The sequence below is a fragment of the Limanda limanda genome, chromosome 17 (genome assembly GCF_963576545.1).
Source record: "Limanda limanda chromosome 17, fLimLim1.1, whole genome shotgun sequence".
NCBI lineage: Eukaryota > Metazoa > Chordata > Actinopteri > Pleuronectiformes > Pleuronectidae > Limanda > Limanda limanda.
The window spans coordinates 20,485,460-20,503,159 of record NC_083652.1 but is presented as its reverse complement, the minus strand read 5'-3'; the positions used below and the strand labels follow the sequence as shown (position 1 = coordinate 20,503,159).

At 45.1% G+C, this 17,700-nt stretch overlaps 1 protein-coding gene across 1 annotated transcript; it reads left to right on the top strand.

Annotated features, from left to right (window-relative positions):
• The first annotated feature begins 802 nt into the window (after positions 1-802).
• LOC133023464 (transcription factor Sox-9-A-like) lies at positions 803-3,280 on the top strand. The gene is made up of 3 exons (XM_061090501.1): positions 803-1,541; positions 1,895-2,142; positions 2,486-3,280. Exons 1-3 carry the CDS (start codon positions 1,114-1,116, stop codon positions 3,277-3,279), a joined length of 1,470 nt encoding a protein of 489 aa, XP_060946484.1. The 5' UTR covers positions 803-1,113; the 3' UTR covers position 3,280.
• Positions 3,281-17,700: the final 14,420 nt, after the last annotated feature.

Sequence of the window (17,700 nt, the reverse complement as noted above, 5' to 3'; positions counted from 1 at the left end):
TAAACAGACACTAACAAGCATCACTGTCTATTCTAACATAAATAACACTTGTTAAAGACGAGTTTAATTTAAGGTTTGAAACTTTTATAAAGTATTTACAGCTCTTATTTCTAATTGAAGCAGTTGTATCCAGCTATCAGGCTGTTGCTCAGAGAAAAGTAAACTCAGCACGAAGATGAATTCAGCTGTGAACGAGGGAATTAAGATGGAGGCATTTCAACATGTATTCTTTTTTATTTGCCAACTTGGACTCAAGTTGTACATGCTTGGAATTGCCTGTCATTTCAATACGGTTTAAATAAACTATGCAAATCCTATAAAGAAAAAGAAGACAATAATACAGTCTGCAATAGAAATGTGTGACTTTAGAAATTCACAGAAGAAAATATAATTTAGTGAATATTGTAATGTCAATAATACGGATTTGATTTTGTGATCATTGGCAAAACTTACTTTTAACTTCCCTCCACACCAGTAGCTGTAATATATATATGTTCCTTTATTTAGACATGGGATAATTATTGTAAAACAAATTGTATCATGTGTTTTTTTTAACTTTGTTTTTTTAACTTCGAATCCTCCAGTTTTAAATGTTTAATGTTCAGTCAAAGCAGAGTTTCTGGAGGCAGACACACACACTTGTTCTCGCTGGACGAGCTTTCCCCTGTTGTTGACTGCAGGAGCGCTCCGGAGCAGAGTCAGATTACGTCCCCGCCTCCAAAAAGTTTCCCCCAATCGCTTCCTCGCCGTGAAACATAAATCCAGGCAGCGCCTCCTGTGTCCCTAGACTCCTCAGCCATCCTCCAAGAGTGCGTCTCTCCTCTCAGTTCTCCTCCAAGTCACACTTCCAGAGTCAGGCATCAGAGCAACTCGCCTCCTCAGTCTGCGTAAAAGTCAAAGGAGCATCCAGAACTTTTTTTTTTCTTCTGTTTGGCTTTTTTGTTCCGTTTTTGCCCTTTGAGGATCCAGGTTCTCCACTCGAGCTGCGCGCCCTTTACAGACTGTCATCCGCAGTCTCTGGGCTACAGCAGCTTGGATTTTAGAAAGAAAGGGATTTTTCCTCCTCTTTTTTTTTTTTTATCTGTGATACTCGGTTCCTTCCATTCGTTTCGCATGAATCTCCTCGACCCTTACCTGAAGATGACAGAAGAACAGGAGAAGTGTCACTCCGACGCGCCCAGCCCCAGCATGTCCGAGGACTCCGCGGGCTCCCCTTGCCCGTCCGGCTCCGGCTCGGACACCGAGAACCACCGGCCCATCGACAACCACCTCCTCCTGGGCCCGGAGTACAAGAAGGAGGGCGAGGAGGAGAAGTTCCCCGTGTGCATCCGGGACGCGGTGTCCCAGGTGCTGAAGGGATACGACTGGACCCTGGTGCCGATGCCCGTGCGCGTAAACGGCTCCAGCAAAAACAAACCTCACGTCAAGAGACCCATGAACGCGTTCATGGTGTGGGCACAGGCGGCCAGGAGGAAGCTGGCCGACCAGTACCCGCATCTGCACAACGCGGAACTCAGCAAGACCCTGGGCAAACTGTGGAGGTAAGTTCTCCTTGCACTCATAGTCAAGTTTGCCGTGCGCCTTTTACGCGTCACCGTGCGCTTTTTACGCACCACCTGCCTGCTGTTTCAAGTCTGTGCAGATTAGTAATAATGATTTTCGAGATGCATTTTTATCTGGGAAAGATAGATTTTATTTGTTGGTGTAGGGATTGAGGTCAGAACTTTGTTTTTTCAATTCCAAGAAATTGCATTGACTCATATTCAAACTTTGTAGCTGCCTCCTGCTGACGACTGATAAAGAAACAATTAACGCTCAAATGTAACATTCTCTTCAATCAACGATTCATTCTAATAAAAACAATTCTCTTTGATTTTTTCCCCCCCATCTTCAGATTGCTCAACGAGGTCGAGAAGCGTCCGTTCGTGGAGGAAGCGGAGCGCCTGAGAGTGCAGCACAAGAAGGATCATCCCGACTACAAGTACCAGCCGAGGCGGAGGAAGTCTGTGAAGAACGGACAGAACGACCCGGAGGACGGAGAGCAAACGCACATATCTCCCGGCGCGATCTTCAAGGCTCTGCAGCAGGCCGACTCCCCGGCGTCCAGCATGGGCGAGGCGCACTCCCCAGGAGAACACTCAGGTAAGAGGAGATAGAATTAAAGAAAACAAATGATTTTATTTTTATTATTATTATTATTATTATTATATGCCTTTATTCTACAATTTATTCGTTTTTTACTTTAGGGCCTTGAACTGTACCTGTCAATGTCTATGATTAATGATTAGTGTTTTTTACAAGCATCATGTAAATACACCTGTCAGAATAGTGCCCACAAGCTCCGCCTCCTACAAGCATTTACATTTAATGTCACCATTGAGCTTAGTGCTTCACGCTGGAAATACTTTTAAAATAGTTTTTAGATTTTTTTTTTAAATGTATTTTAACTGTGAACTCACCATATTGTGTTTTCCTTTCTAACCAGGTCAATCCCAGGGCCCACCTACACCCCCCACCACCCCCAAGACAGACCTGCCCACCAGCAAGGTCGACCTGAAGCGTGAGGGCCGCCCCATCCAGGAGGGCACCAGTCGCCAGCTCAACATCGACTTTGGCGCCGTGGACATTGGCGAGCTGAGCAGCGAGGTCATCTCCAACATGGGGAGCTTTGACGTGGACGAGTTCGACCAGTACCTGCCGCCTCACAGCCACGCCGGGGGGGCCGGAGCGGGCCAGGCCGGCTACACCGGTAGCTACGGCATCAGCAGCTCCTCCGTCGGCCAGGCGGCCAACGTCGGGGCTCACTCGTGGATGTCCAAGCAGCAGCAGCAGCAGCAGCAGCAGCAGCAGCAGCAGCAGCAGCACTCTCTCACCACCCTGGGCGGAGGAGGGGGCGAGCAGGGCCAGCAGGGTCAACAGAGAACCACCCAGATCAAGACGGAGCAGCTGAGCCCGAGTCACTACAGCGAGCAGCAGGGCTCCCCCCAGCACGTCACCTACGGCTCCTTCAACCTGCAGCACTACAGCGCCTCCTCCTACCCGTCCATCACCAGAGCACAGTATGACTATTCCGAACACCAAGGCGGCGCCAACTCCTACTACAGCCACGCGGGCGCCCAGGGCTCCGGCCTGTACTCCACCTTCAGCTACATGAGCCCCAGCCAGAGGCCCATGTACACCCCCATCGCCGACACCACCGGAGTGCCCTCTGTTCCCCAGACCCACAGTCCGCAGCACTGGGAGCAGCAGCCCATTTACACACAGCTGTCCAGGCCGTGAAGAGGCAGCCTCAGCACTGACTGTACAACACCCGCCACCCCCCCACCCACCCCCCCCCCACGCATAGACTTCTCTCTGCCCGGTGGCCTTGGCGCCGCCACTCCACCACCCCCCCCACCCCCCCGTGCATTGCCAACAGAAAAACATGACAAGGACTTTTTTTTATAGTACTGAAATATATCTTTGGATTGGCTCACAACAGTGCCTTTTTGTATTGGTTGGAATTGTGATTATATTTTTTTAGATATAATGTTTTAAAAAACTCTAAATCCTCTGTGAGGACATACTGGTTATAAATATTTTAGTATGTACTGTGTATGTGTTCTGCTCTTGTCATCCTCATCTCGGTAATCGGTGTCATCGGCATCCTCATCGTCACCGTTCGAAGGTCGCACACGTTTTATAGGAGCACGAGTGCCGAGTCCAAACACCCTCAGTGGCCTTACTTCTCACTGGTGTATTTTTTCGTACAGGAAGTAAGAAACGTCTGTTTACTGACACTGCCATCTTATAATAGCCTTCATTCTGCTTTGAACTTTTGTACTGTACATACGATATTGTAATTCCCGTGAGATGCAAGGTTTGAGCAATGCACGTTAGAAATAGGTTTGAATTGTTTGGCCATGATATGACTGTGTCATCAGTGGATTAGTCAAATGTTCTATACTTCTCGTTCTTTGCTTTAGCTCAAACGATTGTGTTGGAAACGCTATAGCAGGTGCCATGTAACTCTACTAGGGGCCTTACCGTGTTGCTAGACGTAACTGAGCAATGCTTGCTTTTATCTGGGTACTGCCTTGATACCATTGGTGCCTCTGGAGCCACATTAGAGCGGCTAAGTCCACTGGCATTGCAGTGTCAAAACCACAGCATAGTTCTGACTTCCTGTTTGAGGGGGAATACAGGAAGTGAGCATTTACCTGACTCTCCTCAGCAGCCAGCGGGTCTGAGTCTGGCGTACTTCTGTCATTCCCACAGCCTTTTTCCTAACCTTTTTTTTTTTCTTAATTTATTCTTTAGCATAAATTTTATTTGAAAATAACTATTTGCAATTATCTTTTTAATTCAGCAGCAGCTTACAGCGGCTGACGTATGTGGTACAAATTTGTTTATTTATCATTTGTAAATGTTTCCGTATTAAAGTTTCCTTTATTCATGATCTAGTTATGTACAGATTACTTATAATTACACGATAAGTCTTTCTCTTAAAAAAAGAAAAACTGGAAGTCTTCTGTCTTTTCTCTCTAACAAATGAATTAATGTATATGGAAGCCGTGGCCGTTTTTGTAAAGAATTTGCTGGAATCCACAGGATACTTTTTGGTTTTGAAAAAAAAAAAAAAGTTGTGTTCCTCATTTTATATTCTGTATCATTAGTTCTTCTTTTGTCATCTTTTCTTAATGCAGTTTCCCTCTAGGTAAACATGCCATTGTCTTAAAAGCTTATCTTTTGTATTCTATTGTTTGCAATAAAAACAAAACACTGAGAAATATGTGATCTTCTTGTGCGATTAATTCTTCTTATTATTCAGTCAGTATTATATGTTGTTCACGGCTGTGTGGTGCAATGCACACACAGCAATAAGATCAGTGAGGTTTATTCCACTGACTGCTCAGCAGACCAGCGAATCCACGGCGTTATATATTGAGGTGGAATGACTTTGGAGAAGTCGTTATCCAGCTCGTACGCTCAAAGAAACAACAGAAATAAACACGCTTGTTTTAAAGTCACAGAGTCAACCTGTCGCGGCGGTTTGATGAAGTGAAGTTGTTGCCCCTGGCTTCTCAGACCATGAGGTCACAGGTCCATTATTTGCCACGGCCTGTTGAGAAGACGTATGTCCACACCCCTCCCCCCCCGCCCTGTATACACGACGGCTTAAAGAAACAAACCCGACGTTGCATATTGTTTATTCATTACTGGCCAAGTAATATAGGAATAGAGCGGGCCCTTAATAAATCAGTGACAGTGTAAACACAATCAGGTAGTATAGCTTTGTGTTGAAATCCGAGGCCCATTCAGAGATGACGTCTCTTTCCTCACGTCAACCGGACTGAACCTTTCTCTGCCACCCACATGACTGGATAGTTTTTTTTTTTTATCTCGACTCCTTAACTAACCACTTCACATCATACACGGCTTCAGTAAACATGTGGCTCAACACAACTACACTGCTTACAAATATGGAAATATGATTTTCATACTCGGACCAGAAACATCATTGTCTTCCTTCGAATCAAATTTTAAAATGTGACAAAGAATAAAATCAATAACCACTGTTTTGATGACATTAATAGAATCATTTACCATTCTCATTATATGGCCAGTCTGTGTGACTCCATCCAAAAAGTTTTTTTTTTATTGCATAAATAGAACAGGAAAGATTAATTCCTTGGAAAATCAATTCTGACACGGTTTGATTTAATAAACCTGAGTACAAATTTAAATATAAATATAACTTCATCAGTGTTTTTGTAGGTTAAAGTTTTAAATTAATTTATATTGTAAAGGGAAGTTGTGCTGTTTTGGTTTGTACGGTATTTTATCAATACGTAAAAATGTGAATTTGCAATTCTCTCACACGCTCTGGTATTTGTTGAATGTGGAAAACAGTAACTATGAGAAGTATAAGCTGTGGGAATGTGGGTACATATAAAATGGGAAATTACACAATTGCAGCACACGCTACTACATGCAATTCACTGACAGTCGCACACTGAGGACATGTATCAGCAGGATATCGACAGTTAGATTTGTGGTTTGAAGTTGGCATCCACAATTGAACTTTATTGATTTAAATAATGACACAATCACTCATGTGGTGGAGTTAAAACAATAAAAAAACGTTTCATCACTTTATTTGTTTTAATGGCTTGTAAAGTCTGAGGTTGTTTATAATCTCCTTTCTTTATCTCTGCTTCCTTTGTGTACTTTGCTTAAAAACTGCTCCCACTGCTGCTTTTAGGAAATATCATCTGATTAAAATGGCAAAAATAGGAAAACAATAAAATAACGCTTGTCAATACAAAGTTATATTTAGGCTTGTTGTGCTGATGACGAGATATCGTTACTCCGGCAGACTTTCCTCCATCGCCTCTGGTTAAATATGAAGCCTGAAGTTTCTCCCTCTGACAGTGAGTGTGTGTGTGAGGCTCTGAGCCCACCTCCCACTGAGAGCCCCCCCGAGGCACATCCATCACCGGATCTCCAGCGGTTCAGACCCGGAGCGCGGCAGCGAGCTAGCAGGCAGAGCCTCAGGGCCAGAGAGGGCAAAGGGAGGCCGGTTAGTGACAGCCTGGGGAGGGGGGGGAACAGGAAGGAGAGGCAGCGGGGGGTCACAAGGGAAGGACAGAAGAATCGTATTAATTCACTGTTTTTGTCTCTCAGAGCAAGGCCTCGTGTTCCTGACTGACACGAGTGAAATATGAACACGCTGCGTCATTTTCAGGAGAATTGTAAAAAAGGAATTACTCAACTAATTGAAACGTCAGATTATCAGGGGAAACAATGTGAGGGGAATCAGGGGAAAACACTTAATTCAAACTCTGATGCCACTCAAACGTTTGGCAGTAAAAACGTGCAGAGAGATACAGCAAAATATAATAATACAGATCATAATTTGGCCTGAAAGTTTAGCTGTAACTAACAATTTCTGTTTGGCAAATAGGGGGGAAAATAAACTCCTGTAAACACAAGTCCATCATCCTCCAGCTTCAGAGAATGACCAGAAGGTTTGAGCTGGATTGTTCTATTCTGCGTTTTTTGGCAGCATTTTTTGCTTGCATGGGGAATGTGAAATGTCCAGCTGTTAAAAAACTAACCACAAGTGCATAAGATCACTTCTAAAATATTAAGAATAAAATCCTTATAATAAGAATAAAAAAGTAGGCAGAACTTTTGATATTTCTATATGATCCCAACTAGATTTAGAGAAGAACCCAGCGTGTTTGCTCATTAACTTCTAATAAGATGAATAACAAGCATTGAGGAAGGAGTGAATAAAAATAAAATTAACTTAATACTGATATGTGGTATAATTTTGCTGCTCTGTCCTAAAAGAAACAAAAAAAAACGGAACACAATAAACACTTTCAGCGAGTTTCATCAGAATTATACGTCACATGATGCAGCATCATTTCAGGAAACGACCTCACTGTTGAGACGTTTGCTGTGTGAGACCACGGTGACTCACTTGTTGGGATTCCCTGTGGACACACACCGCCTTGCCCAGTAGCAACCCGAATGCGATGACACATTTAACACATAATAACAGTTACAGCCGTGTCCCAAAGCAGATGCTCTCAGATTAAGACTTCTGATAATGAGAAATATCAAAACAACCGTCACCAGCCGATATACAGGCTGTTCAAAATACATACCTATGACCGCCGCAATATAAATTAAAGGGAAAGCCAAGTAAAAAAAACACGTCTTTCTAAAGCGTGCGCCCCAGCCTGCTGACCTCGCCTCGGAGGCTCTTGGCAGTGGCGGAGTATCCCGGCCAGTGAGTGGATGGGCTGCGATGGGACTGCTCCCCTCCAAAACAGCAGGAGCGCCCTGATGAATGTTTCCGAGAAGGATTCGGAAACAAGACCAAATTTCTCTCTCTTCTCCTTTTTTTTCTTTTTTCAGACAGGCCTTTTTTCATGGGCAATTTTCCCAGGACGACCCCATTATTATTCCACAGAGACGTCTGCCCCCTCCGAACCCTATGGGTGGTCTTTCTGAAGGCAAAAGGAAGAGGAAAAGAAAAGGAGAAAAAAAATCTGGTGATACACACCCGCGGAGACTGGACAACATTAAAATACACAATAAAGTAGAATAAGACAGAAGGAGAGGAACAGCACTTCGAGCATATTGCAAGCATACAGCAACCTCTTTTAATTACTGGACTGTGTGTGTGGGTGTGTATGTGTCTTTTGTGTGTTGATGTATTTCAGGACAGTTTGATATTGCAAACAAGGTAAAACTATTGCCTAACTTAGGAGTTTATTATGGCTTGTGGTAAACTGGTTATCATTCCTCGGTTTAAATAACCTGCACGGACAGTTTGAATTGACCCCCACGCTGACTTTTAAATTGTCCAGTCCATAAAATTCTCTCTTAAACCAATAAGACACATCCAGTGGAAACCGCTGCTAAATCACACAGAGAGACAAGTTGACCACAAGGCCGTTTCCATGGAAGCAACACCCTCGGCGGAAGAACTACCGTGTTCTGATTAAAGTCGGGAGCACAGGGCGGACACATTTCCTACATCCTGAAGCATATTGGTCATTGTTGTGATTAAATCAGAAGAATTACACGAACATACAGCTACTCACTCTTGGGAAATGATATGCATTTAAAGTTTACACTCCCCTCCTGCCACCGTTGGATTCTGCTCACTGCTGGAGGAGACTTAGGAAGTGAGACTTTGCCCCGTAGCCATCTATCTTGCCCCGGCCCCATGAGGATGTCGGCCTGTGCCAAGAGGCCGAGCTGGGCCGGCCTGCTGGAACCCTTGGTGAGCTCCCTGCCCTTTGTCTGAGGATGTGGAAGAAACCTGGCACCGGCCCGAGGTCAGCGTCACAAAATTATATTACCATAATCCCATTAAGTGTGTCTGAGGCCTCGTGAGCTCCGGCTCAGTCTGGGAGGAAGGTAGGCGAGGGGCTGGCAGTGGGTGGGTTTGTGCTGAAGACAAGAAGTCAGTGGATGATATCCAGGTCAGAGTTAACCCATAGGCTGTGGGATGTTTTTAGCCTCAATGCCAAATGCAAAGATATTTCCTTGATTTATATATCAAACTAATAATTAAAAAAACTCTGTCTGTCTGTCTATGTCTCGTATAACTGTCATCTAATCGACTTCCCTCTTGTTAAAGGCCTAGGAAGTGCAGAGTCGGATTTGGTGCGTTTTGGACACGCGATAGCTTCACTTTTACAGTTTTAGAGAAAAGCTGCATTAAAACAGGCCAAGCAAACAACCCATTGGACAGGCAGGTTTAAAACAAGCACCGTTCTACTCTAGTTCTCAGGTGGAACATTCCCAAAGTATGCATCCAATCACACTAAGTGGGAATCTGCCATCTCTGACTCCAATCTGTCACAGTAAAAAGTTACAGGAAATGTTCCTATACAAGCAAGACCAAGTCCAGATAAATGCTTCCAGGAGCCTGAATAAGATGATGGATTTGTCTGTAAACTTTTAATAATAACAAAGGATTCTTATCTTTATCGCCATCATCCCTTCTCCCTCAGAAAAGCAGCGATTTGCCAACCACCTACATTTGTCTCCGATTAAGACTCCGGTTCCAACCAGCCAGAGGATCAGAGGAGTTTGTCTTTGCCGCTTCATGTGTACCTGGTAAATCTCCTCTGAACATTTCTTTTCACAGAGGATGTGATGACAGGTTGTTTGCTCTGGCAGTTGATCCTTGAGGTATAGCTGTGGCTGCTGTACCTTACTGTACATAGAGATTATACACTGTACAGCCTCGCTTCTGCGTTCTTCTATTGCGACTACAACTTTGTATAAAATACCCAGAATTGCAGGTTTCTGTTCTCTTGCTTTGGTCATAACTCTCTGTGACTTTCGTCCAGTGCCGGATAACAATGTGGACAACTATGTGCGTAGAAGATTTGGGAGGAGTTGCACACACAGGGTGGAGTGTATGTGTGTGCACGACTTCTCAGCAGCCATCTCTTTACTTACAGGCCCAGCATATCAAACATACCTCCCCCATGTTTGTCCATTCTATCTGCGGGACAACCAGTAAGCCTTAATCCCGTGTCCAAATAAATTAATACCTCGACTAACATGTAAAAGTAAAGTTCAGGGCCAAATGCAGATTCCTGAGAGACAGACGGTGCCTAACCTGGCAGTAAACCAATTAATTACACACAACGTCTCAGTCTGTCATGGAGACACAAAGTGACACACACACACACACACACACACACACACAACCTTGCAGGCTCTCTCACACAGAGTCACACACAGTATGTTTATCTTTCAAACTAAAAATTCTATCCCACGATTTCCAATCCTCTGCTTTGCATGCTCCTTTGAGTTTATGTGTGTGTGTATAGTCGTGTGTGTGTATAGTCGTGTGTGTGTTTAGTCGCCCGTAGGTTTATTCTACCTTATGTTTCTCAATCTTGTTCCTTTGTTGACCCCGCCAGTCCCAGCATGTGCTCTGACATGGTTCATCTCAGTGGCCTTCTCCTCTGGGAGAAGGGGAATCGTGAAATATGGGCAGAATGCCTTACGGTAAATGGGGGTCTTCACCGGCCTCATTTCCTGCACGCAGAGCCCTGTCACAGAGCGCTAAGCAGAGAGAGGAAATTATTAGGTTCAGTTAGAAATTAGGGCAAATATCACGTCACTGATAAATAGAAGCAGTAACTCAATTCGAGTGTCTTGTGATGCGCTGCTTAAGCTTCGCTGGCAGATCACTGCAGCAAAACAGCTGACTGGTCACATAACTAGGTGATGGTGAAAGTTAAATCTGCATGCACTTTAAAAATAAAATAAAAAAAAGCTTTTCTGCAGCAAGCAATGGATTTTTGCATATCGCTTGTGCCCCCATCCTGCAACTTTCACAAAGTTACGTGTGGAGTCTCTTTTGTGCATTAATTGGTAGCAGTGCTGGGATGGGGGGTTGGGCAGAGCTCGGGGTGTTCTGCTCCGTGCCCCTATTATTTTCTCCACAGGCAGTTTAGTGCTTTCCAACTACCTCTGAAGCATCAGCAGTTTTGGCCTCATTGTGAGCAGAAGGGAATACTTTGAAACTGGGTGCAGGAGGACTCTCTACAGGAAGCTTTTATGTGCCTCTAATTTTAGAGAGCAGTTGCTTTTACAGATGCCCACTCCTTATCAGACAGTTGCATCTGTTTGATGGTCATACATGTCCCTTTTAACGCAGGCCATCAAGATGTAAAGATTTTAAATGAATTTGGCAGCTGTATTCCCAACCACTCTCTGTATTTTTTTATGTTATACTAATTTTTTTCCAATTTTCTCTTTAATACCAGTATAAAGACAAAATGCATATGGTTGTATATGATTTTGTAGGTTTTCTGATCTATCTTTTAAAATGTCTTGGTTGTGGTTTGCATAAATTGTGTGAAACAAACTCAACCTAACTAAACTATAGTAAAAAAACGAAAACTAAACCTCTGGAGAACCTTTTCCAAGAGGGCTTAGAAAACACTTAAGTAGCAATTCCTCCCATAATGCCTTGCATGGAGCGACAACTGGGGAGAGCAGGTGTGTGTGGTGAGCACATGGTGAGGGCGCTGAGGTCGGCCACATGTTTGAAAGCGTGAAACACAACATTTCTACTTAAGTGCAGAGGGAGAGGCTGAGATGTTATAGCTTCTATTGGAACTACATGTATGTTTTTGTGTCTCTTCAGATTAGAGGGAGGAGAGGTCGCCAAAACATCTGGAGAAAGAGACGCTGGGGGAAAGAAATGAGAACAAGGTGCCAGTTAAGTGTCTCTCTGACGTGGGCTCGATGAGGGAGAAATCTGAATCTCTCCCTTTAAAGCAGGATCACATGGTGGGATTTCAATAAATGAGTGAGCGCTGTGCCCAAGTACAGAGCCAAAGCTGCCAGACAGTACATCCAGTCCCCCCTCTCTCTCTCTCTCCCTCTCTCTCTCTCTCTCTCTCTCTCTCACTCTCCTTTTTCACCAGTTCCTCTCTGTAACTTGCTGTGAAATTCCAAGGAGACGTCAGGAAGAGAAGAATCAGGAGGCAGACATTTGGTTTTCATGTGCAGCAAAGCCAACTCTTCGAAATGCAAGACATAGTGTTTTAAAGATTATTTTTTAACTTGCCAGAGGAATTTTACCTCATCTTGTTTTGGCTCAGTTGTGTCTTTTAACACTACATTTCTGTGTTTCCTTGGTAGCTGCAATCTTTGATCGGTTTAACCCCCAGCAGATTCCCGGCAAAGGCCTCGGAATAAAACTGCAGAATAGCAATTCCCCCCCTAACTCTATTACCACCGGTTGCCCCCGGTAACACAGCCTGCTGGGCGTTCATTGGCCTTGATGGCCTATTGGCGGTGGCCAATAGCAAGTGGGACGCAGTTCCTAACCCTGGGAAAAATCATGCCCCCCTCCGGATATAATGTCCTCTCTCCTCTGTGAAAACTTCAGAATTCTCTCCCAGACGTGTCAACAAACATCACAGTGCAGGTTCAGCTATGCATGTGCACATGTGCAAAGATCCAACAATCCTGTTTGACACCTTGTTAAGGTTTTCCTCTGCCGTCTCCTGCCCTCTGTATCCCTGCACACCGGTGCCCCTGTGGCCTTTTGGACGTTAGCCACTGACCCCGAAGCCCCGAGGATCACTCCAAGGAGCCTCCGGACCACCACAACAATCTGGCAACATTTGGCCTCCAGATTTATTTTGTTTTCCCCCTGAATCTCCAAGCTTGTTATTATTGTTGCACGGCAAATTGATACGTAACCAGTGCTTCAGCTGCACTCGCTTTGACTCTTATAATGATGACTATCAGACATCGCCACAGATTTAGAGACTTTTAGAATTTGTCCAAAACTGGGAAGCAACATATTTTTCTACAGTTGTGAATTATATTTAATTGGAAAATATTTGTAATATTCAAACTGGGCACCTTTTCACTCATTTTTATTTTTGTTTTTTTCTCACTCTCCATTTTCGAGTGTTAACCTCGACATTCACAGCTTTCCTGTTCCAAGCCGGACCACAACAAGAGTCCAAGGACCTGTGTCTGTGTCCAATCTGCCAAAGCACTCCACAATAACCATGAGAACGGGCTCTCCTGTAAGATCCAGGAATGCACTGTTGCATATCAATGACCCACATCAACAGAGAAAGACAGAGAGAGAGAGAGAAAGAGACACAGAGAGAGAGAGAGAGAGAGAGAGAGAGAGAGAGAGAGAGAGAAAACAAAAAGAGAGGATAAAAGGGCCCCTTCCCAACACAGACACACAAACACATTGCAAACACACACAGGCCGGCAAGTCTGTGAAATATGACAGCCCCACGGTGAAGAAGGTGGGGGTGAGGGAAGCCATATTGTAACAATCTTATTCTGTGGTCATTAATCGTATCCTGCTGTTCCAGCCTCCCCGACCGTGTGCGCTGAGCGTATGTCAAACACATTTCCCCCTTCCTCGGTGGGCGCACTCCCAGCCAGCTCTAATGCTGCACAAAGACACAAACCCCGAGAGCTCCTGGAGGCAGACGGGCCAGATAATCTCCCCCTCGGACTCCAGCGCCAAGTCCGAAGCCAGGCATGAAGACGGAGAGAGACACAGGCCCACGGGGGGGAACGGCCCCTCCGGCCCGGCTGCTGCCACGCTACATTCACAAGGAAACGCCGCGACAAGTCATATACGCTGTCAGTGAAACGGAAATATCTCATCAAACATCTTTATCTCCGTCCCTCGTGGCCTCATGAACAAAAGTTGTGAAATGCTACTGTTTAAATATACACCACCACATGGCTTTCCAAATCACAGAGGGCTTAGCCGAGCTATCTCCCCCAGGTGGGTTTATATGATCAGTGCAGGGAGAAACTTCAATGTGGCAGCGAGTTGGACTCGAGAACAGAAGTCATCACTTTAGATACTCCTCCGTCGTACAACTGATTACAGTTTTAGTACTCTACAGTAGGGTTGCAAAATTCCGGGAATATCCAAAGTTGGAAACTTTCCATGGGAATTAACGGGAATATAAGGGAATTAACGGGAATAAACGGGAATATACGGGAATTAACGGGAATAAACGGGATATGTTGTTAGTAATTTATACTAACTGTATTTACCTTGTCATATACAGACATAAATATAAACATTTTGTTTGGTCATAGGCTGATTTGAGCCCTGAGGAAACTTTGGGCACTTGACTATACGCTTCTGCATCGTTGTGTCATTCTTAACATAGGTCTTTGCACAGTATTTGCAAATGTACACAGCCTTTCCTTCTGCATTGGATGGGGTGAAATGTCTCCACACATGAGATAGTGCTCGTGGCATTGTTCTGTAGAATAAGATGAGAAAAAAGTTTGTAAAAAAAACACTAATGCAATGCCAGAGATATAAATAGTTAGCCAAACAATTGGAATCGTCTGTAAACATATTTTACAATTGATGGATAAATGAATGGAAATAGGCTAGATGAACAGATGAACAATCCTCAATCAGCATGCTAATATATTTTCCCCAGTAATATCATGGAAACTTACCTGACTAGTCCTGCACACTACAGCAGGCCTCAATAGCTAAACTTCCCATGGAAAGTTTCCGGAAAGTTTCCGGAAATTTACCGGAAACTTTCCATCCCTTTGCAACCCTACTCTACAGTATTCCTAAACTCTGTTCATGGACAAACACAGACAATATCTGGGCAACTGGTTATTTGGCAACAGAAACGTGGTCTTCCCTCTCTTTCCTCTCTATCCCTCCATCCTGCATGTGCTGCTCCCTCTTTCCCCCTCCTGCTGTGAGCGGCCTCATTAGAGAAGTGATGATGTAACCCCTCTGTTTCATCAAGAGCTGCCATTTGTCATTATGACTGACAAGTGCTGAGGTGGGCCGACTGAGCGACAGGAAATAAAGGCCTCCCATTGGCCCTGTAACCAGGTCCATCGATTGTTACACCTTTTCCTCATCTCCCTTTTTGACTCAGTGCGTAAAGAAATACTTATGACTACTGTTTTGTTCTGCCACTACGATTTCTGTCAAATACAAATTCATAAAAAAATATATTGCGATCATAAATCAGTCTCTATGGTTCCATATGCTAAGTAGGTCTGCATATGTGTCTCCAAAACGGCGACTGAAGACCGTTGCCAGAAACCTGAGACGTCTCTTGACAAGTGGCGTCTCCAGAGCAATGGAAAAATCGGGCCTGAAACGCCATCAATCACGGCGCAGGAGACCGGTTGAAAGACCTGCTTTTCACTTCCCGTCTGCTCAGAGATCCTGACAAGATAATAGATTGTGAAGCTGTCTAAAATGTCTTGATGGAGGACACGCATTGTTCGTAAATCAAAGACTTTCCAGAACGTGCAGCTACTGTAAGTGATGTATTTGTGTCACTCCTGTTGTTATTAGAGGAAATTCATTTTTTTATGGGTTCCTTTATGGCCGTTGAAGTGGATCATTATGCACGCTGACGCATGGGATATTTTATCCAGCCCGATAACTTGGTCTTTTTAAATATCCCCAGCTGACACATTTGTTTTTCTTTTCACAGAAGATACCAAAATACTACAAACTAATTCAAACACTCAGGGCTAGGGCAGCAGTCCACAAGAACAGCAGGAGGAACTAGCAGCAGGTCAACAGAACGGCTGAGATAAAGCAAATATCCCGATGTCGTATCAACAAGTACACACACACAATTAACACTCCTACCATAAAGCCACACTCAAGATGATCAAATAAGTTTGCCTGTGGTCATGGGACGAGTGTGAGGATGAGGAGATGCCTTGACAGAACCCTTGACCTGAAGGTCTCAGCTGGGGTGGGTGCCCGTCACACAGGACAGGAGGGGGGTGATTGATTGTATCCCTGTCGGCAGGCTCAGCTGGACGTCCTACAAGGGATCTCCCCATCCATCAGAGAGTTCAGACGCAGGAGAAGCTGCTTCCAGATGGGAAGCATTGTTCCCGGGCCACCCTGGCAGACGTCAGCGGGACCCTGCGAGACCCAAAATGTTACCGACAGCCCACGGAACTCTGCATCTGTGCCTGACTGTCAACGCTGCCTCATGGGTCGTAGGGACACACCCAGCCCTAATCAATACCATACACCCGATAGGAAACAATAGCTGTCATTACGATCACTGGCCACGGCTCTCTGTTCATGCGCAGATCGGAGATAAGCGGTAGCGGCAATGGTGCGCTGGCAGCGATCACTGTGTCGAGGGCCTAGTGAGGCGGAACATGGGGACTTAATTGTGGTGCGAGGCCTAATTGCGTGGTCAGGACAGGGGGTAATGAGTTAATCCCAAGCCAGTCATCCATGATGAGAATAAGCAAGTCCGCAGCACAGTAATTACACTGCCGCTCATTAACCTCTGAGCCTCAGGACACGGGAGAGTGTTGTGCGTAGATTTTGATGATATATTCCATGTTTTTGTGTATTATAAACAAACTTGACCGGTTGAGAACAGGTTGATTGTTTGTTAGTGGCGAGCAAGCAACCGTACTCCGCCAATCCAGGGAGGCCAGCGGCTCAGTCAGTGAGGAGCGCCTGCCAGGTTGCAAGGCCTGTTGACAGATCTGAATGTGTTTTCTAGAGAGGGGATGGTGGGGTATCCAGGGGGAAGAGAACCTGGGAGATATTTAGAGGAATGGGTGTGGGGATATACGTGATCCCATGGCCCCACTACGACAGGCGTCACACCGCTCTCTGTGCGATGATCTCTTCCATATGGGCCCAGGAATGGTCAGTCTGTGTTTACACGAGCTGATCCTCAAAACGTGTCCCAAGACCCGTTCTCTGGCACCGCGGCCCGGGAGGATAGCAGACGCGAGGCGCTCGGGAAATCAGGACACCCCCACTACTGCAAATCCATTAGAGCCGACTGCACAGTGGCACCAGGCGGAGCAGCAACCTGCCAAAAAACACCCACATGCACTTATCCACATGCACTTAAATACACACCAAGCCCTGTTAGAGATTACAGCCGTCATATTTTCATAATTGTTGGAGGCACCTGAAGTCAAGGCCAAGTCAACACATTTTGCCTGGCAGCCTATGAAGAGGGCTGTTTGTGTGGAATGTATATCAAGAGCATTTCATCTCTGTTTGCTTCGGCAAATTTGGAGAAAATATCAGGGTGTCACATTCCGAATCTGAGCTTCTCTGTCAGCCTTGGACTGAAGAGGGTGTCATGTAGTTTTAATGAGCTGGAAGTCTAAGGTCTTCAAACTTTCACTGCCAAACCAAACCCTGGCACCCGGACTTAAGATGGGCGCAGGCCAGTGCCACGGTACTAACAACTTTCTACTCTGAAAAGAAAAAAAGAAACGTTGAAGATTTAGGACTATTTGGTCCTTTGCAGCGAGGTGGTTTAAACAGATTTGTCATAGGGATGTGAGAGAGAGCCCACACTGACAGATACGTCTGAATATACACGAAACTGTGATTATTTCCCTGGTGTTCCTCCTGTGGTTTCAGCCTCCATCAGCTGAGGCACAGAAAAAAACACGAGTGAACCAAAGTCACCCATCTCCTCTCCTCTGTCTCCCTGATAGCCTCAAAAACATCAATTCACCCTGAGAGTATAAACCCCTCCATGGATGTTTGGAAAGGGGGGGCTCTCCCCATAGTCTGCTTAAATAACCACTTCCCGTGGAATGAAAACAGATCAATTATGGGACACTGGTATCTCCTCTCCTCCAGGGGCACCTCTCAGTCTCCCCTGA

Excerpts from the sequence above, each read along its gene's own strand:
- LOC133023464 (XM_061090501.1), top strand. The coding sequence starts at position 1,114 with ATGAATCTCCTCGACCCTTACCTGAAGATGACAGAAGAACAGGAGAAG. Across the intron at positions 1,542-1,894 it reads ACCCTGGGCAAACTGTGGAG|ATTGCTCAACGAGGTCGAGA; the intron begins GTAAGTTCTCCT and ends CCCCATCTTCAG. Across the intron at positions 2,143-2,485 it reads CTCCCCAGGAGAACACTCAG|GTCAATCCCAGGGCCCACCT; the intron begins GTAAGAGGAGAT and ends CTTTCTAACCAG.